Below are 19954 nucleotides of genomic sequence, written 5' to 3'. Positions count from 1 at the left end.
GTTGGGGGGGTGGGGTGTTGGTTTTGTTATTTACTTCTTGGATCTTCCTTTTCTTTTCAGGCTTTAGCTGCAGAGGTCACATCAACATTTAGCCATCGCTTATCTCCATTGAACATGACTGTTAGAGAACTTACTGGGGACATGCAACTATCTAAGAGTGAACTTGAAGAGACTCAGGTTTTATTTCTTTCAATTGTTTTGTGCTTTTATGATGAACTGCATGCATCCTACAATGGTTTCTCTCTTTGACTTTCTCTGAATCAGATGATAGTGACAACACCTGAGAAATGGGATGTCATCACTCGTAAGAACAGTGATATGTCTCTCTCAATGCTGGTGAAGCTCTTAATTATTGATGAAGTACATCTTTTGAATGATGATAGAGGCCCTGTGATAGAGGCACTAGTTGCCAGGACTCTGCGACAGGTGAAATTTTCTTGAACCATCATTGCATTGTAATTTTGAAAAGTACTTCCCTATGATCATATTCATCTGTGGGATTATTTCTATCAAATTCTTTGTAATTTGGCAATGCTTCTCTGTAAAATGATACACTGTCTTTTTTTCTTCCCTTTGATAGCTTTTGCCTATTTTAACCACAGTATTGCAAATTGTATGCATTAGTACCTTGATTTTGTTTATGTTGAGACTATTTTAGTCATGGCAGGAATGTAATTTTCATATTTGTATGTATGTGCTAGAGAATTTCTTATTGATGTTACTCTTAACATTCTTTCAAATCTTTCATATCATTATAAATCCTTGTATGAGTGGGAGGAGAACTGATCAGTCTTTTCTCTCTGTCTCCTTTTCCTGTTTTGGGTGACAGGTTGAGTCAACACAGACAATGATACGCATTGTTGGACTTTCAGCCACTCTACCCAATTACCTGGAGGTCTTCTCTACAATATAGTTGAAACTTTCTTGTATGTATTTCAGAGCTATTATCCAAATCTTTAAATCTTTACTCGTGAATTTTCCTAGGTTGCTCAATTTCTCAGAGTGAGTCCAGAAACAGGTCTCTTCTTCTTTGATTCTAGTTATCGTCCAGTGCCTCTTGCCCAACAGTATATTGGAATTAGTGAGCAGAACTTTGCAGCTCGCAATGACTTGCTGAATGAAATATGTTATAAAAAGGTATTTGTTTGTAGATGGACTCTCTTCGGAAGTTTATCAATCTTTACACTGATAATTAATTGGAGCAATGGTACTCTTTGTTTCAGGTTGTTGATTCATTAAAGCAAGGTCATCAAGCAATGGTATTTGTTCATTCCAGGAAGGATACAGCAAAAACAGCTGAGAAACTGGTACATTCAATTTTTTTTAACTTGTGATGTTTATTAATAATGGCTATTGCTTGTAAATGTTGTTGACATTTACTTGCCAGATCAGATTGATTGGTTTAGATGGCTTTCTTCTTTGACACTACTGGTTCTGCAGTTTTCTATTATCATTTGTTATTTTTTTTCTCAGTTATCTACATGTATTTTAATGTTTTCCTGATATTTACATGTGTCTTAATATCTATTTGTCTTCTGCTGCTGGTGAATGATGTGCAGTCCAATAAGGAATGATCCTTTTTATGATTTTTTTTATCAGTCAGTTACATGCACACACAATTTTCTTTCCTTTCCTTTTCTTTTTTTGGGTGGCGTAGGGGGTGGCTGGGTGGGTTGGTGGTGTTTTGTGAGTTAGCTATCCTGACTGACTTACAATTAGACACCAGAACTATCAACTGAGCATTTGGATGAGACAGAATATTATGACAACCAATGAACGATGATATAATGATAAAATTTGCACGATCCTGTCTGTATTGGATTATAGATATGTAAGTTGACAATGTATTTCATCTGAATTTTACGAAGAACCTTCCCATCCTACTTAATTTCTGATTCTTATTCTTCTTGGAAAACCACTGTGCCTCCTAAGTTTAGCCTTTTATCTAGACTGGGGTTATTAGTAAGATTAACACTAATGACTTGTTGCATGTTAGGAGGCTTCATAAGATGAGGATGTCAATCTTGGGCCTCCATTTTAATATTTATAATCCTGTTTTAGTGGAAATTCTCAAAGCCATCTGGTTCTTCATTGTCAAATTTTTGGGAAATGTAAATAGGCTATTTGGTATTGAAGGTGATACTCGGGTGATCCTGGGTGGGATGTTAAATTTGTTGCCAGTTTGTTTCATGGGTATCTGTATGAAAAATTACAAGGCTGTACAGTCAATCCCATTTTGGCAGCTACATGATGTGTTTGAAAAATGCTATAATTATGTGAGGATCACGTTTCCTTGACAATTTTCTCGTGACAGGATGCTGTTTTGTTGCATCTTTGTGGTTTAGGATTTTGGGGATGTTACCTTGCTAACATTAAGCAAGACTTGAGTGCTATTTTATTTTCAGATTGATATTCTTCTTGTCTGGTTGGGAGGATATGCTATCTTGAAGTGTTTTATGTACATCCTTTCTCATTACTAATGCAGTCATCCTTTGACTGAGAAATTAAGGAACAGGTCTTGCAGCACTTTGATTTGTGGAGTGTCAATGTGTATCGATGTCTAAACTCAATACTCATTAAGTCATGGAAACAGAAACTTATGCCTACACAGATATACATGGAGAATTTGTATGTTTTGACCAATATTGGTGCATAGTCATAGTTGTTAACATTATATTTTACAGGTTGAACTTGCACGGAATAATGAAGATTTAGAGCTCTTTAGAAATGATGAACATCCACAATTTGCCTTATTCAAGGTGGGAACTGATGTATTTCGTTTTTTATTCTTGGTGCTTGTGAGGTTTATGACATTAATAGCTATCAAATTTATGCATTTCAGAAAGAAGTCATGAAGTCCAGAAACAAAGATCTTGTTGAACTCTTTGGAAGTGGGGTTGGTGTTCATCATGCTGGGATGCTAAGAGCTGACAGAGGTCTAACCGAACGGCTTTTCTCTGGTGGACTTTTGAAGGTAGAGTTCTGCTTTGTGCTTTGAAATTTTGCCTGACATCTTTGCTGAAATTAGATCATTTTCTGTTCTAGGTACTTGTTTGCACAGCAACTTTGGCATGGGGTGTAAATCTACCTGCTCATACTGTTGTGATTAAGGTTTGTGCTCATTATCAGGCCTTGTATGTTCTTTGGTTTTACTGTTGCCTAAATTCAATCCTTTCTGCAACCGTTTTCCATAGCTGCAACCATAGACAAAGTGAAATCAATCTCAATGTATGTAAATTCACATTGTGTTAGCTTCTGCTTTGCAAAGTGCTTTTCACCTTATAAAGCATCAAATTAATGCTTTTTAGATGTTTTTCAATGATTTTTATGTGTTAGAGTCAAAATGCTTTTAAAAAATATCATTTTAATATATTTTCAATTGAAAAGCACTTTTGAAAAGCACAATACCAAACACTTACGGAGCTTATTTGAAAGTCTTACCAAGCACAATACCAAACAATTGGTATCTTATTTGATAGAGAAAGTAAGTGAGCCTTTCCTTGAAAAAAAGAAAGAAAGTAGAAATCACACTTGGAAGTAAAATTTCATTTCAACTAGGTGAATTAAAACCTTTGAATTGACATGAATGCATCATTTGGCATGCGGCTCATTAAAGTAAATATCAAAGTGACATTGTTTAATAACAGAAAATGCATTGATTGCAGTGCTATGCGCTTGAAGTTGTTCTTCATACTGGCTAGTTTCAGGAATACAATGCATAAGATAGCGTTTTTACATAGATAAATCTCTGATATAGTTTTCATTTGCATTCCTCTTTCTATTAACCATTCTGATGTTATTCTACAGGGGACCCAGTTATATGATCCAAAGGCTGGTGGGTGGCGTGACCTAGGCATGCTTGATGTTATGCAGGTTAGACTTGGAGGAAATGTATCTAAGTTCTTTCTTGCTTATTATCGGGGTCGTCTTTTTACTGTTCTCACGATTTCATGTATACAGATCTTTGGAAGGGCTGGGAGACCTCAGTTTGACAAGAGTGGTGAAGGCATCATAATCACGTCTCATGACAAACTGGCATACTATCTAAGGTTGCTGACAAGTCAACTTCCTATAGAAAGTCAGGTAGTTATTTGTAGTTTTACTTCAGAATGTCCAAGCATAATATTAGACTCATATTATTGGTGTGCTAGAGTTTCTAAATATGATTTGGAGCTGGGTTACTATGGAGTAGGTAACTTGGGTATCATCTTCCTTTGTCAACTCTGGAAGACCATCTTTTCGTTTGAAGTTTGGATTCTTTCACTTATGGCAAGGAACAGCACAGATTATTGAACAGCTTAATACAAAATATGGACTATGTTTTACTTGTTTGGAGTCTATTCTCCCATGTCTGTTACAAGATTTTATGTTTAGCTTGTCTGCAAAATGAAGTTGTGTTCTGTATGCATTTATGCTATTTGATCTGATAATACTTTTGTTGAATTGTGATGAAGATTTTCATCTCTCGGTTTCTAGTAGATTGTAGTGACTCTGTTAACAAATATGGTTTAGGTATTTAATACTAGATGATAGTTACACTAACAGTAAAGCCACTTTATTTGCAATCATTACAAACGGTTCTAGTTGCAAACTTATCCACCTAAATAAATTAAACCTCTTAATCAATATGCTGTTTAAATCCTGGGTATGCATGAAGCATGTGGGAAAAAAGGTAACCTCATAATTTGGCCATTTGCACGGAAATATTATATCCTTAATTTGCTGCAAAGTTGGATGGTCTGACCATCTGTTGTTGTTGAAGCCATGATGGAAATCTATTGAGTTCAGAAGTTCTGTCTAGCAGGATAATGCAAATGGTTTATGTTGGGTTTTGCTATATGGTTTTCTGTGTGGTGATGGTGCTTAAAATATCTTATATTCTGATTGTGCATTGAAATATTTTCCATATTTGCACTGATTCTATGTAGTTAAATGGCTGGTTCACATATTGGTTGTTATTTTTCCCTTGTGTTTGCAGTTTATTAGCTCTTTAAAAGATAATTTAAATGCTGAGGTCGCATTGGGTACTGTTACCAATGTCAAGGAAGCTTGTGCATGGCTTGGTTACACATATCTTTTTATCAGGATGAGACAGAATCCTCTGGCATATGGTATCGGGTGGGATGAGGTATGTCATCTATTTCATTAAGTTCTACATCTGCCCAACTGGCACTATCAGATCTCTACAAACAATGTTCACATGGTTCGACATGCTGAAATTGGGTTATATTTAACGATTTACTTGATATTTTAGGATGCATTTTCATTGCCATTGCAGTAATTATCCATGTTGCAACTTGATTGTCTTGAGAGTACTTTCTCAAACTTACTTTTAAGGGTGGTCACTAGTTGGGCTTCAATAGAATTTTTAATGAACAATTGTGATATTGGCCCATTATTGCCTTTCGGATAACCAATGAGACCTCCCAGGGAATGCAGGACATATTAATGGGCTGTTCTGGTACTGATTATAGGGTTAAGCTTGAACAGTGTTTTACACCAAAGAGAAGATTGCATCACACAATCAAAAGCATATGGCTGGAAATCTTATTCATAAAAGCCTTTTCTGAAAACAAAGCATACAAGCATTGGTATTTATAGACTCAACAACCTCTTAAAGCTTTATGTAGTTGAATTCCTGAAACATACAGGCTTGACACAGGAAACATACAGGCTTGACTTCTTAAAAGATCTTTTTCAGAACTACTATAGTGTTACATATTATTCCCCATAAAAATCTACTTAATTAAGGATTAAGAAGAGAAGAAAACATAAAATAAAAGTGTAGGCCCCGAGAATTTCCACCTAATCTGGAATTTATAGAAATTCCCTTGTCTACATTAACCACACAGAAATACAAGAAATCAGCTTGTTTTCTTATCTACATCACCAGGTCTGGCTCATGCGAAAGCATATTGGAAATGCTAGCAAATTACTATCATAGACCTTTGTGGCCTAATATGTTCTGTGCTTCTACAATAATCCTAATTCCCTAGATATGCTAAATGGGTTCCTGAAATTGTTCACACCAGTCCTTAGTTATAGTTCTTAATTGAATCATTAATGAGACTAACATCAATTATTTTACCTGCATCTAAGAGTTTCTTTTGCATATCAGCACCACATACAAAAACAAAACTCAAGCACTGGTGTATCTTTTATTCACCACAATTTTTAGCTAATTATGAATCTTGAGCTACTGGTATAAATAAATTAAATCTGAAGAAGATAAGAGTTCCTTGGACTTTGTATATAAGGTTAGCTAGATAATCAAGTTCCAAGGGCAGAAGTGAGGGAAGAAAGACTTATAAAAAGGCCCCAAGTTCCCCTCTTGGATCGAGCTAGGGAGTTTCTTGAAAGGGACATTATGAGCCTCAAGATATGGCTGGAGACATCACAAAGAAGGTGAGAGTTGAATTTTACAGATTTTGATGGTAGACTTGACACAACAACCTTCTCTAATTGGTTATCTGCAATTGAGGAGTATTTTGATTATTATGAGATATCTGATGAGAGACTTGTTTAAGCTTTGCTAAGATGAATTTAGTAGGCTTAGCAAAAGTTTGGTGGACTGGTATTGAAGGTGATATCTAGGGCAGCCACCAGTTGGCACTTGGCAAGAAATGAAGGCAAAACTTCAAGAAAAGTACTTCCCTTTTGATTACCATGACAAGAATTGCAAACAACTTGTCAATTCAGAACAAGGCAGCATTTCAGTTGTAGTGTATATGCTGAAATTTGATGAACTGAAGACGTGGGGTCAAATTATTGAAGATTCTCATCTCACATTGGCAAGGTTTAAGGGCTGACTGGAGAAGAGAACTACTTCAACAACCACTATATGACATAACATGCATTTCAAGTGGGACTAGACATGGAAGAATACTTGTAAGTGCTAATTACCAGGGAATTGCAGCCTTAACCAAGGGATTCAATAATGCCAAGGGTCAAAGATAATTGCAGAACTATTCGGACAAATCCTACAACTTCTAATCAGCCTTATGATCCTATAGGAAAGAGGCCATTGATAGAAGCACCTAAGAAGCCCAATGATCGAGACACTTGAAAGTGTGGAGGTAAGGGCCATATGGGATATCAATGTTCCACTAAAGCCAACTTGCATATTGGAGGGGAGTATGAAGAGCTGAATCAAGATGTTGAGGGAGAAGAAAATAGAGAAGACTTGGTGTATAATGATGATGATTTAGCTGATTTGGATGTAGATACTTATCTTACGATGGTAGTGAGATGTATACTAGCTACTCATAAACATAGAAAGGAAGATTGGAGAACAACTGCAATTTTTCAAATGTTAGGGAAGGAGTTACACAAGCTGTTCATTGATGGGGGAAGTTGTATGAATGTTGTTTCTGCCCCTACCGCGGGTAGAGTAAAACTTCCCACAAAACCCCATCCACAACCATATCAAGTAGCATGTATTGATAGCACTATTATACTAGTAACCAAGTGTTTGGTTTCTAGATCTTATGATTAGTATAAGGATTGTATTTGGTGTTATAGTTCCTATGAATGTCACACATATACTCTTGGGCCACCAATGACTTTATGATCGTTCTTTGTCTCATTGTGGAGGAGAGAACACTTACCATTTCAATTGCAATGATAAGGAAAATCACTCTTAATCATATGACCACGGAAATCAAGAGGGCCAAGCAAGCTAAATGAAGGAACCAATTCAATTTATGTATGTGTGTGGATGGTCATGCAATCAATAAGATAACTATCTTTACAATCCCAAGGCTTGATGGCATGATGAGTGGAGCTACCATATTTTCTAAGCTAGATCTTAACAATGGTTATTGTCATATATATGTAAGCCCTTGGGATGAGTGGAAAACACTATTTAAGACAAAGGATGGCCTATATGAGTGGTTGGTCATGCCTTTTAGCTCATGCAATGTACCAAGCACCTTCATGTGAATGATGACAAAGGTAATTCACCCTTTTCTTAGCAAACTTCTAGTTGTTTACTTTGATGGTATATTGGCTTATAACAAGTCTAAAAAGGATCACCTTTTCCACCTCTAAAAAGTCATGAAAATTTACAACAAGAAATTTTTATCAACATGAAGAAGGGCTCCGTCATGAGCTTCCGAGCTGTATTTTTAGGTTTCATTGTGTCAACAAGCAAATCCAGAGAAGGTTAAAGCTACTTTTGACTATCCTATTCCTACTATTTTATATTAGGCGAGGGTTTTCATGGGCTAACAACATTTTATGAGGGTTTATTCAAAATTTCAGCACTATAATGGCTCCAATAACTGTGTGCTTGAAGTCAACTTCAAAAACCTTTGAAGAAGTCAAAACAAAAATGATAAGGTTCCAGTTTTAAAGCTGCTTGATTTCTCAAAAGTATTTAAAGTTTATTGTGATGCTTTCCATGGAATTGGTGTACTTTCTCAAGAAGGTCATTCAATAAACTTAGTGAAAAGCTATATAATTCCAAACAAAAATACTCCACCAACGACAAAATTTGATGTAATGGTGCCAATGTTACCCTATTGGTCATTATCTCATTCACAAGGAGTTTGTTCTCAATTTTGACCATAAGGCTCCCAAGTATATCAATAACCAAAGCAAGTTGAACCCAAGACATGGAAAATGGGTTGAATTTCAACAAGCATGTACCTTCTTAATCAAATAGAAGGCTAGAACTGAAAATAAAAATATTGATGCTCTTAGTCGAGTGTTATTTTTGGTTACCATTTGAAGAATGAGTACTCTAGATGCAAGGATTTCAATATTATATATATAGAGACATGAGCAGGAATGCAAAGACTTCTCTCTCTCTAAGATGGACATTTTGTTAGGGTAGTTTTTGAGATAAAAAGAGACAGAGATGGAGATAGTGGGACAGATGAGACATGTCTCACTATATGTATAAGCACATGAATTCACTCCAAAACTATTCTATAGGCAGTCAAATGCTGGCTTTGGTAGTGGTATAGAAGTGGCACACCGCGCTATCCCGAGTTGTTTAATACGTGTCAGCTGAGGGGACCTTGGTTTCTTCTCTTCCCTCCTCTCTTTTCTTGGGATTCGAGTTAGCTCGTCAAAATTAAAAGGAGTCGTGTCATTTTGTTTTTGTATTAAACTTGGTCTTCATTATTTTTATTGTTATTTGTTTTCTTTTGAATTCTTTTTTTGATTGATTTTTTTGTCAATTTTGGCTCGCTGCATTTGGTTTCATTGAATTTTTATACCAAATTTAATCTTTATTTTTTTTGATTGCTTTTTATTGTTTTATTCTTAATTGATTTTTTTTTTAAATTTTGTCTCTTAACATTTGGTTTCTTTTTATTTTATCAAATTTGGTTATTTTTAATTGATATTTTTTTTAGATTATTTTTGATTTTTTTTTTCAGTTGATAGAGAATTTAACTTCGTGATTTTTTTAGGTTTGACATCTATGAGGTTAATCACAACCTTATGATTAGGTCACGGGTTTTAATGATTAGCCCAAATTGATTTCGGTCCTTTTTAGCTCATTTTTTAAAGTTGATATTTTTTTTAAAATTTCATCATTCAACATTTGGTTAGTTAACGACTGAGTTTCGTGATTTTTTTTCTAGTTTTTTTATATGGGATTATACTAATCTTCTTTCCTAGGTCATGAGTTTGGTGGGTTAATCTGGGTTGATTCAAGTATTTTCTTTTCATTGCTTTTTTCTTAAACTTTATTTTTTTATTCCAATTTTTCCGTTCAACATTGGATTGTTGGAGAATTAAATTTCATAATTTTATTCAATTTGTTGTTGTTCAGGATATCCAGGTCTCACAATCACGTCACAAATTTGGCAGCTTGACTTGCATGGACTTGGAATTGTTTTTGTCATTTTTTTAATTTTTTTTCCTCCACCATTCATTCTGCTCGAAGGTTAATGCCTATTTTGTAATCGCCTTTTCATTTAATTTTTGCTTTTTATCAAATGTGATCATTGAGGGACTATTTAAAAGTACTGGGAGGATATATTTTTGTAATATTGTCAAGCGTTATTTTTTTGAGTCGATCTTTTTTTTTAATTTCGGTTTATTTGCTGTCGTTGCCTTTTTTTTTTTTTTTATATAATTATGTTGATAAATTAATGGAGTTTATGGAATCCAATCAAGTTAATGACCGAGTTTTGGATTTTTCTTGTTTCTTTAAAAATATTAGCGTCGCTCAAGCATTATTTTTTTTATGTTGAGAAAATTTTGCTTGACCTGCGATGTAGTGCTTGCTACCAATCTAGCATACTTATGTTTGAGAACAATACTTATGTTTGAGATCAAGATATAGGAGAATTGCATAATAAAGAGTGTTTTTTTTTTTTTGGGAGTAACAAAACAATAACAATGGTTGAAGAGAGGTTTTGTGGACCAAGCTTGATGCATGATGCTGCCAAGCTAGCAATCCAATGCCAAACTTGCCAGTTGGCTAAAAGGAAGAGAAGAATATTGGTCTTTACATGCCTTTTCCTATTTCACATAAGCTTTTGGCAAGATCTAAGCATGGACTTTGTTCTTGGATTGCCAAGAACAATTCAAAAGCACGATGCTTATTTTGTACACATCGATCACTTCTAAAAAATGACACATTTCATCTCTTATTCCAAGTGTGTTTGGTAAAGCAGTGCAAAATGCTTTCAATTGAAAATGTATTAAAATGAAATTATTTCATGTTTTTTAAATTTTTTTGATATTGGCACATCAAAACACCAAAAAAAGTATCATTTTGATGTTTTTTCAGGCGAAAAACACTTTGAACAAAAAAAAATCAACACATTCTTTAAACAACTAATACGGTTCATGTTGCAAAATTGTTCTTCTAAGAAGTGGTCAAACTTCATGGGCTTTCTCTAACTATTGTCTCGGACAAAAAGTTTACAAGCTACTTTTGAAGAACCTTATGGCGATTAGTAAAAACACAATTGAAATTCTTAGTTTCCTTTCATCTTTAGATATACAAACTGAGGTCGTAGAATAACTATATGGGAGGGACTTATGCTACCTATTGCAAAATTCAAATACAATAGATTCATTAATCGCATTTTGGTTGTAGCGTATTAGAAGTTGTATTGGGTTTACAGCCAAGAAAGCCAATTGACTTGGTACCATTACCTGTTTCAGCTGGTACTAGTGCTGAAGAAAATTCATTTGCAAAGCATTTTCTTGGCATACATGCCAATGTACATTTAAAAATTGCTTCAAGCGATAAGGCGTACAATAACCGAGTGGATTTGCATTGCTGACATGCCAAATTTGAAGCTGGAGATCAAGTTATGGTGCACATTTGGCTAGGAGGCTTTCCCACTAGCAAATACAAGAAACTTTAATATAGGAATATGAGCCCTTACAAGATTTTACAGAAGATTAGCTCCAATGCTTCTGTTTTGGACCTACTTGAAGATATTGGTACGAGTAACATCTTCTACATTGAAGACCTCACTCTTTACCTAGGCCATATAGATACTTCTTCCATAGATGCTCCAACACTCCAACCCTAGTTCCCACAATTCAAGAAGAAATTGAACACATTGTGGACAATAGTATTGTTTCAACTCATATATGTTACGGCCAAAAATATTTGGTGAAATGGAAGAACAGACTGTTATTTGAATCTACTTGATTTCTGATGTGGAGTTTCAATGCCTAGACCATGATTTTATGGAAGATAGAAGTCATTTAACTCTCTAGAGTCAAGTTTTCTCAAGATAGGGATAGATGGTGCAAATATCACTTAAGAAAGTTTATAGAACAAGAGGGAAATCGAATCCTACAAGTTTGTCGATTTACCTTCATCCTAATTGGAGCTAATCTAGATTCTTTAATAGATAACATATTTTGGGTGCTCTAATTGTCAGGGGCAGCTCTGTAATTTTTGTAATTTTAGGAAGTAGATCAGTCAACTTCTTTAGCATTATGGAATTGACCTGCCAACAATCTCTTGCTATTGTGCACCTTCATAGGCACCACTTTAGTAGCCAAATTATATTTTTTTGTAACCCCACTTGAGAGGATGGTTTTTAGTGAAACTAAATTAAGATTTCAGCCTTTAAGGTTTAGATGTGTGATGCATCTTATCTTAGGTGTGATGCTATAGAATTCTTAGAAGTGATTTTGACGTGGCGTATAACGTGGATAAAAGTTACAGTTCTCAATGTTACCGATCTAAGCTGTAAAGAAATTTAAAGAAAACTCTAGTATTTTATTAGAAATCTGAATAGTTTGAATTTCAAAATAAACTAAACATTCCTATTTATATTAATTAGACCTAAAATCCTTTATAGGAAAGGATTCCTAGGTAAAACTAAAATTCTTTATAAAAAATGATTACTAATTAAAACTTACCTAACTAATAGAATCCATCTAATATTAGGATTTCTAAATAGTAAAATAATAATTAAATTAAAATTAGAAAAAAAGAATCCAATTACAACAAAGTACATAAAGACAATCTTGCATGGTAAATTCCAAGCCTTATTTGAATGCTTTTCCGATCTCCGATTATTTTAAAATTTTAACATGATAGGAAAAAGATCCTTCAGAATTTTCTATTAAAATTTTAGCTTGATTAAAAGTTATGCTTGATTTACCAAACTGCATTTTGAACTCTTCTTAAACCCTTCAAAACCAAAAAATCTTAACCATTAATAAAATAATGCAACAAACATTATTATGCCAAGAATATTGAAGAACTTTCCCCACTTCAGATTTGTTTGAGCCCTAGGGTGATGCTAGGTTTGTTTTCTCCCTTTTAGCTTACTTGATCCTTGGTTCATTGTTGTTACTCGCCCAAACCACAATCGTAAGCTAAAGACACCACAATACCCACCTAAAGCCAATTTTCCATTTCCTAACCTATCAATTCTTTTATTGCTCGTAACACTTAGTAGTTAGGTGCTGTAATTGAAGATCTTGCATAAGATTGAATGCACTTCAAACCACAGTCATGCACATTTTGATTAAAAAATCAAGATTCATCTCTTGATTTGCAGATATAAGGTTAAATTCTCAATGTGCTTTTACAAAATATTGTTTGGATCTTCAAGTTTATGTGGTACCAAAAAAACTTTGTGATACTTGTTACAATTGTTTGAAATTATGATCCTTCTTAATTAGGTTGAGAGCATAAGCATCATCCCTTTCTACTTAAATGATTGAGAAATTTGGCATTAAAGACAATATTGCTAGAAATTGCTAATATTTCACACTCATGATAGCCACAAATATTATGAATTTGCTTGTGATAGTTCCCTAATGTTCAATCACTACTGCAACCTCATGATTTGATTCTCTTGTCTACTCTGAGACTTTACTCAAACTGAACTTTTGCATTATTGTATGCATGGACGCATGCATGCATGTAAGTTTATTTGTTTGTTTTACTTCTATGTCCTTGATAGAGCATGAACCTGAATGGTCTTGAATCTAAAAAGATGTTCTTGTTATACTTTGTTTTCCACATGATGCTTATGTGAAGAATCTTCATGTGCTTTTAGGTCATTGAAGACCCTTCATTGAGTTTAAAGCAGAGAGCTCTTGTAACAGATGCTGCACGTGCACTTGACAAAGCTAAAATGATGCGGTTTGATGAGAAAAGTGGCAATTTTTACTGCACAGAGCTTGGTCGCATTGCAAGCCACTTTTATATACAATATTCTAGCGTTGAAACTTACAATGAATTGTTGAGGCGACACATGAATGATAGCGAGGTTATTTTTTACTATCCATGGTTTCACCATGTGTAACATCAGTTTACAAAATGTTATGGTTCTTTTTTATATTCTCGAGTTTTGTGAAAAAAAGCTGTCAGAATTTTTAGTGTACAAGGTTTCCCATTAATGAGTTATTTAGTGATTATATGTTAAGTCAGTATTTTCAGTTGCACTGGACTGTGATACCATCTCTCTAATCTCTGATCTCTAATACTATTTACCTTTTCCTTTCCATCATCTTATTTAACAACCTTTATGTTGTTTTGCTACTGTGGTAGGTTATTGACATGGTTGCCCGCTCTTCTGAATTTGAGAATATTGTTGTTCGAGAAGAGGAGCAGAATGAGCTGGAGATGTTGTTGCGTTCATCATGCCCTTTAGAAGTTAGGGGCGGTCCTTCAAACAAGCATGGGAAAATTTCGATTCTTATTCAGGTTTTTAGCTTTTCTTGTGTAATTAATTGTCCCTACCATAGTTTAAGAAACTATTCAATCTGACTCTTGTTTTGTTTATGTTAACTTGCAGTTGTACATATCTCGTGGCTCGATTGATACCTTTTCACTTGTTTCTGATGCTTCATATATCAGTGCAAGCTTGGCTCGTATCATGCGGGCATTGTTTGAGATTTGTTTGCGCAGAGGCTGGAGTGAGATGTCTTTATTCATGTTGGAATACTGCAAGGCTGTAGATCGCCAAATCTGGCCTCATCAACATCCACTTAGACAATTTGACAAGGATCTTTCTGCAGAAGTTTGCATAGTGAACTTTGCTTCATGTTTTTTATCCCCAAGATGCATCTATGGTGACCATTGTTTGACATCACTTTGTACCTGGTCCAGATATTGCGGAAGCTAGAAGAACGAGGATCTGACTTAGATCATCTGCAAGAGATGGAAGAAAAGGATATTGGAGCACTTATTCGTTATGCTCCTGGAGGAAGGGTAATCTTTTTGTATGGAGTGATGTTCTATATTGTTTTGTGTTGGTAGAAATAACACTGACTTTAATCATATAATTTTTTATTATTTTGTTATATTTGGGGATTGGTGAACACTGGCAGTTGATCAAGCAATATTTGGGATATTTCCCAAGGATCCAGTTATCAGCAACTGTAAGTCCAATCACCAGAACAGTATTGAAGGTAATTATAGTGAATTGCTTCCATATATCTCCAGGATTATAGATTCCATTCTAGCAATATGGATACATCATTATGATGTTTAATTTCAATATGCAGCTGGATTTGCTCATAATTCCAGAATTCATATGGAAAGATCGTTTCCATGGTGCCGCTCAACGTTGGTGGATTCTTGTTGAGGTGTTGTCGTATATCTCCCGGTGTGATTCCTATGTAGTTAGAGGATAAAATTTTGATGATTTGCTTCACTCTAAAACAGGAAGGGGCTTTAAGGATAAATTCTTGTTTACTAATATGGATTTTGAACTGGAAGTGTAAAACCTTTCAACTCTAAATTTCAATAACTATGCCATCTCAAATATTTATTTGGCAACTTAGTTTCTAATCAATTTTTTTAAAACATGAAAATTCTATCGGTAATTTCTCCATAGAGAAATATTACTTGGTGCGTTTTATTCTCTTTGTAATTGCATGATTGGTTGTAGAAAATGTTGGTAAACAGGCTTGTTACACTCACTTATTGAGCTCATGACTGTCGGTAATTTCTCCATAGAGAAATATTACTTGGGGCGGTTTATTCTCTTTGTAATTGCATGATTGGTTGTAGAAAATGTTGGTAAACAGGCTTGTTATACTCACTTATTGAGCTCAAGACTGCACTATCACATGATGATTGATTTAAATTTTGGACTTACAGAAGTTTTCCTTTACTGGGTATGCATTGCAATTTCCTGCGTTGAGAGGTCATGATTAGTCAGTCTTTTTAACCTTTGACATTGTTTCTAATGAGTGCAACTTTGACATATTGATGCACAGTTTTTTCCATGTGTAACTGAGGCCTAATTAACTATTCAAACAGGATTCTGAGAATGACCACATCTATCATTCTGAGCTTTTAACTCTGACAAAGCGGATGATTCGCGGGGAACCTCACAAGCTATCCTTCACTGTGCCAATTTTTGAACCACATCCCCCACAATATTACATTCGTGCTGTTTCTGATTCTTGGTTGCATGCTGAATCTTTCTACACTATATCTTTCCATAATCTCGCGCTACCAGAGGTACTCACTGTACATTAGATGATCATTTGAACATTTCTTTATGGAAATTTCTTCTCTTACCAAATTCTGTCTGTCCAGGCTCGTACTTCACATACAGAACTTCTAGATTTGAAACCGCTTCCTGTAACTTCACTTGGGAATAACTCTTATGAAGCCCTGTACAGCTTTTCTCATTTTAATCCTATACAAACGCAGGTGTAGTCCGTTATATACAATTTTTGTTGGTTTATTTCATGGTTTTAGCTATTTTAAACTGTTCATTTTTGGCCTTATGAAAAGTATTCTGCAGTTGTGATTTGATGCTTTTGTTTGTGAGTTGCAGATCTTCCATATTCTGTATCACTCTGACAATAATGTTCTGTTAGGAGCTCCCACTGGAAGTGGGAAAACAATAGCTGCGGAACTTGCTATGCTTCGCCTCTTTAATACACAGCCTGACATGAAGGTACTATTTTTCACAATTTTAGCAATGCGAAAGACATTATGTGCAAACATAAGTTATTGAGAAAAATGCAAACCTAAAAGGACAAGGGCTGTTTCCAGCTAAATGTGCGTTGCTTTTTGGTATGTTCTGGAAGCGCAAACCACTATGACCAGTATTTTGTAAAAGAATAAGAGACTAAGGTCCTTGTTGGATTTAATTATGCTCTGAAAATAAAAATAGGTTCCTTGTTATACCAACTGATCCATTATTTGGAAGATTTTTTAAGTGTTTTTGACCCTGAAATGCAGTATGTTTAATTATTTCTCTAAATGCAGGTTATTTACATAGCACCTCTGAAGGCTATTGTTCGAGAAAGAATGAATGATTGGAGAAAGCATCTTGTCTCTCAGCTTGGGAAACAGATGGTGAGAACATTTATTCACTTGCTTTATAAATATATTATATATCAAAGCATGAAGCCACAGAAAATTCTTCACTTGCTATTATTTTCAAAATAATTTGTGGAAAAATATCCCTAGCGGAGGTGACTTAATAAGAGACATGTTGATATACTAATACTATGCACAAACTCAAATATTTTCCTAAATGATCTCTATAACATGTAATTATAAGTGACCTAATGGTGTATTGATACTACTAAGTTATTTAAAATATTAAAATTTTATTTTCTTCAAATTTTAAAGAAATTAAAGACAGTATTTTCTGGAGATGTGAATCAAAATAGTCTGTACAAGGTTTCTATTTAAAGGAGAATAAAAATCAGAAATTAAATCAAATCATATATCCTTAATTTATAGGAGTTGACTAATACTACCAAATTTAGAGACAGCCTAACATAAAATTTTCTATTTTACAACACTCCCTTCCAAGCTAGCTTAAAGATATCTTCCATGGCCTGCTAGCTAATCAAGTAGTCAAATTGTAACATCTGTACCCTCTTTTCTTTGGGGCATATCCAATGAAAACACATTTTTCAATTCTAGGATTAAGTTTAGATTGGAATTTGTTTGCATGTGAACAAAAACTATGCAACAAAAAGCTCTTATTGGCAAATCAGATTGTGTTCGTGTAGCATGAAAAGATAGTTTTACACCCAACATAATCTTGTGTGATCATCTATGAATGTAAAACCATTTTTTTAAGATGCATTAGTGATCTTTGAAGGACCCCATGACTATGAATTAAATAAAATGGTTTTGAAGCACGATAGGATTTTGAAGGATATGTAGCACAATAACTTTTTGATAAATGACAACTTTTTCATTGAAAAGACAAACAATTCAAATTTTTTAAAAACTCTAAAAATAAATGTTTGAGACAGAGAGAAGACTAGGATGTCCAAGTCTAAGATGTCAAAGTATTATTTGTTCACTACCAGACATTGAACTTATACTACTAAAGCATCTATTTTTTTTTTATGGCCGAAGAAGTTGTCATTAAGGTAGTGAAGCCTATCTATCATCCTAGCCCTCTCAATCATCTTCTCCTAGCTCCGGTCGTAAAATATACAGGATAGAATCATAAAAAATAACACGACAGTGACAATCTTTGGTTAGTTTACTCATGGACATAAGATTGCAAGCAAGTTTAGGAACATGGAAAACAAATTTCAGATTTATACTCTTAGAAATTGTTACTAACCCTTTTCTTGCAGTATGTGAGAAACTACCATTTGTAATTTTTATTCTCATTAGGATGGGAGGATGGGAATGACTAGTCATATAATTGGATACACCTGAATCAATGATCTAAGAAGCAAAATTTGAACAAGAAGATAAGGCACAAGGATGACTATCTATTTGAGCCAAGGAAACACTAGGAATACCATTTGATGAACAACAAGATACAAGATAGTCGGTGATCAATTCCTTGCTCTGATATTATGAAAACAAATTACTCTAGAAATCAATATTTTGACTTGAATCAAAATAGTTTGTACAAGGTTTCTATTTTAAAGAATAATACAATGCATGAAATCAGGAGCCAAATCAAATCATATTTCCTAATTAGGAGTGACTTCTAATTTATAGGTGTTAACTAATACTGCAAATTTATAGAAAACCTAATATAAAATTTTCTATTTTACAACAACAATAATATAATAATTTATTTGTTTTGTGATCAAGTCTTGGAGATAGATTATTTTAAAACAATTATACATGTAAGCTAGTAACTGCAAGTGTTTTTTTATTTGTGTGTGTGTGAGTGTCTGCTAGACATTAACTATGCTTATGAAATTAAGATTATGTTTTTCATCAGGTCGAAATGACTGGAGATTATACTCCTGATTTGATGGCTCTCTTGTCAGCTGATATCATTATATCCACTCCTGAGAAGTGGGATGGCATCAGTCGTAATTGGCATAGTAGAAGCTATGTAACAAAGGTGCATTTCTGTTATATTTGGCTGCTACTTTTGAATGAAATTGTTGTTTCTCATTCAATTATTATTTACCTCACTAGACATTTGCTTCAATTTTGTTGATAGGTTGGACTTGTGATCTTAGATGAGATTCATTTACTGGGAGCTGATCGTGGACCTATCCTTGAGGTATCAATGGCAAATTTCTGTTTCTTGTTCCTGAGCATTTATTGTAATAGAACCTCAGAATTTGTCTTCTCATTTTTTATTTCAGGGTTATCTATTGATGAACGAGACTAATGTTTTTTTTTTTTGGATTTTATTCATATGTTTTATGTAGCATTTTATTTTATTTTTGCACTTTTCCCTGTTTTCTGTCAAGTTAACTTTTTCAAAAAATTGTCCTAAATCTTCTTTTACTTGGGATTGATTCATATGTTAAGCGGTGGCTCATGCAGATAGCAGATAGTTTGGGTTTGAGTTCCAGCAGAATTTTATAGGGGATGATAGATTTAGGCAACTTCTTTTTCTCATGATTGAACTTTAATCTTATCATGGGCTTGGCATTCTAATCAGAAGGCCATTGATGATCAACTGAGTTGTTTTGACAATTCCTTGGTGTGACAGCTTTCAAAGTGGTTTCATATTGAAGTTTTTTTTGCCTAATTTTGTTAATTTATTCAGTTAGTTGAGGGGAGTATTGGAAAAAGAGGTGTAGGCATTGAATTGTTTAAATGCTTAGAGCCAGCTCGATATTACATTTTATCTCGTTGGTCTATGTATTGTTTGCTGTTCCTTTGACAACATTGAACTTTTTGCTTCCAGGTTATTGTTTCTAGGATGAGATACATATCATCACAAACAGAGCGTGCAGTGCGTTTTGTAGGTCTTTCAACTGCTTTGGCAAATGCAAGGTGTGTGCATCTGATTCAATCTCAAGCACCCAAGTCTTGCATTATTGGTTCATGATAACTTGCTTTCTGTTTAACATCTAAGAAACTGAATTTGGTCTTTTTTTTTCAGCCCGTCTACACCTTTTTAACATTAACATAAATCCCTTTATTGGGTTAAATAAAAAAATTTCAATTAACCACAAAAAGGAGTATCAACAACTACTAAGAGAGAGAAAAATGTTTCAACCAAAAAATGAGGAAATAAAATCTAAGATGATCTCAACTAGCTTGTATACCATTGTTGCACAAGATTCTTTCAAGATATTAGTACAAAAT

General features: G+C 34.3%; 1 protein-coding gene across 5 annotated transcripts in view; it reads left to right on the top strand.

The window, feature by feature from the left end:
* Nucleotides 1-19954, top strand: part of LOC105113011 (U5 small nuclear ribonucleoprotein helicase) — a 37479-nt gene that overhangs the window by 6950 nt on the left and 10575 nt on the right. For 3 of the 5 annotated variants that reach the window (XM_011008979.1, XM_011008980.1, XM_011008981.1), the window contains 24 exons: nt 61-177; nt 265-426; nt 830-895; nt 985-1137; nt 1224-1307; nt 2685-2759; nt 2843-2974; nt 3046-3111; nt 3808-3873; nt 3961-4083; nt 4979-5128; nt 13503-13715; nt 13997-14152; nt 14244-14468; nt 14558-14659; nt 14779-14859; nt 14956-15036; nt 15716-15919; nt 15998-16114; nt 16242-16364; nt 16679-16768; nt 18624-18749; nt 18852-18914; nt 19551-19639. In XM_011008979.1, coding sequence (XP_011007281.1) covers nt 61-177; nt 265-426; nt 830-895; nt 985-1137; nt 1224-1307; nt 2685-2759; nt 2843-2974; nt 3046-3111; nt 3808-3873; nt 3961-4083; nt 4979-5128; nt 13503-13715; nt 13997-14152; nt 14244-14468; nt 14558-14659; nt 14779-14859; nt 14956-15036; nt 15716-15919; nt 15998-16114; nt 16242-16364; nt 16679-16768; nt 18624-18749; nt 18852-18914; nt 19551-19639 — 2864 coding nt within the window. Of the gene's footprint in view, nt 1-60; nt 178-264; nt 427-829; nt 896-984; nt 1138-1223; nt 1308-2684; nt 2760-2842; nt 2975-3045; nt 3112-3807; nt 3874-3960; nt 4084-4978; nt 5129-13502; nt 13716-13996; nt 14153-14243; nt 14469-14557; nt 14660-14778; nt 14860-14955; nt 15037-15715; nt 15920-15997; nt 16115-16241; nt 16365-16678; nt 16769-18623; nt 18750-18851; nt 18915-19550; nt 19678-19954 lie in introns of those variants that run through there. The other 2 variants (XM_011008982.1, XR_839875.1) reach the window with 2 other exon arrangements.

The sequence above is a fragment of the Populus euphratica genome, unplaced genomic scaffold, assembly GCF_000495115.2.
Source record: "Populus euphratica unplaced genomic scaffold, PopEup_1.0 scaffold643.1, whole genome shotgun sequence".
In the NCBI taxonomy this organism is placed as follows: Eukaryota; Viridiplantae; Streptophyta; class Magnoliopsida; order Malpighiales; family Salicaceae; genus Populus; species Populus euphratica.
This window is presented reverse-complemented; position numbering and strand designations above follow the sequence as displayed.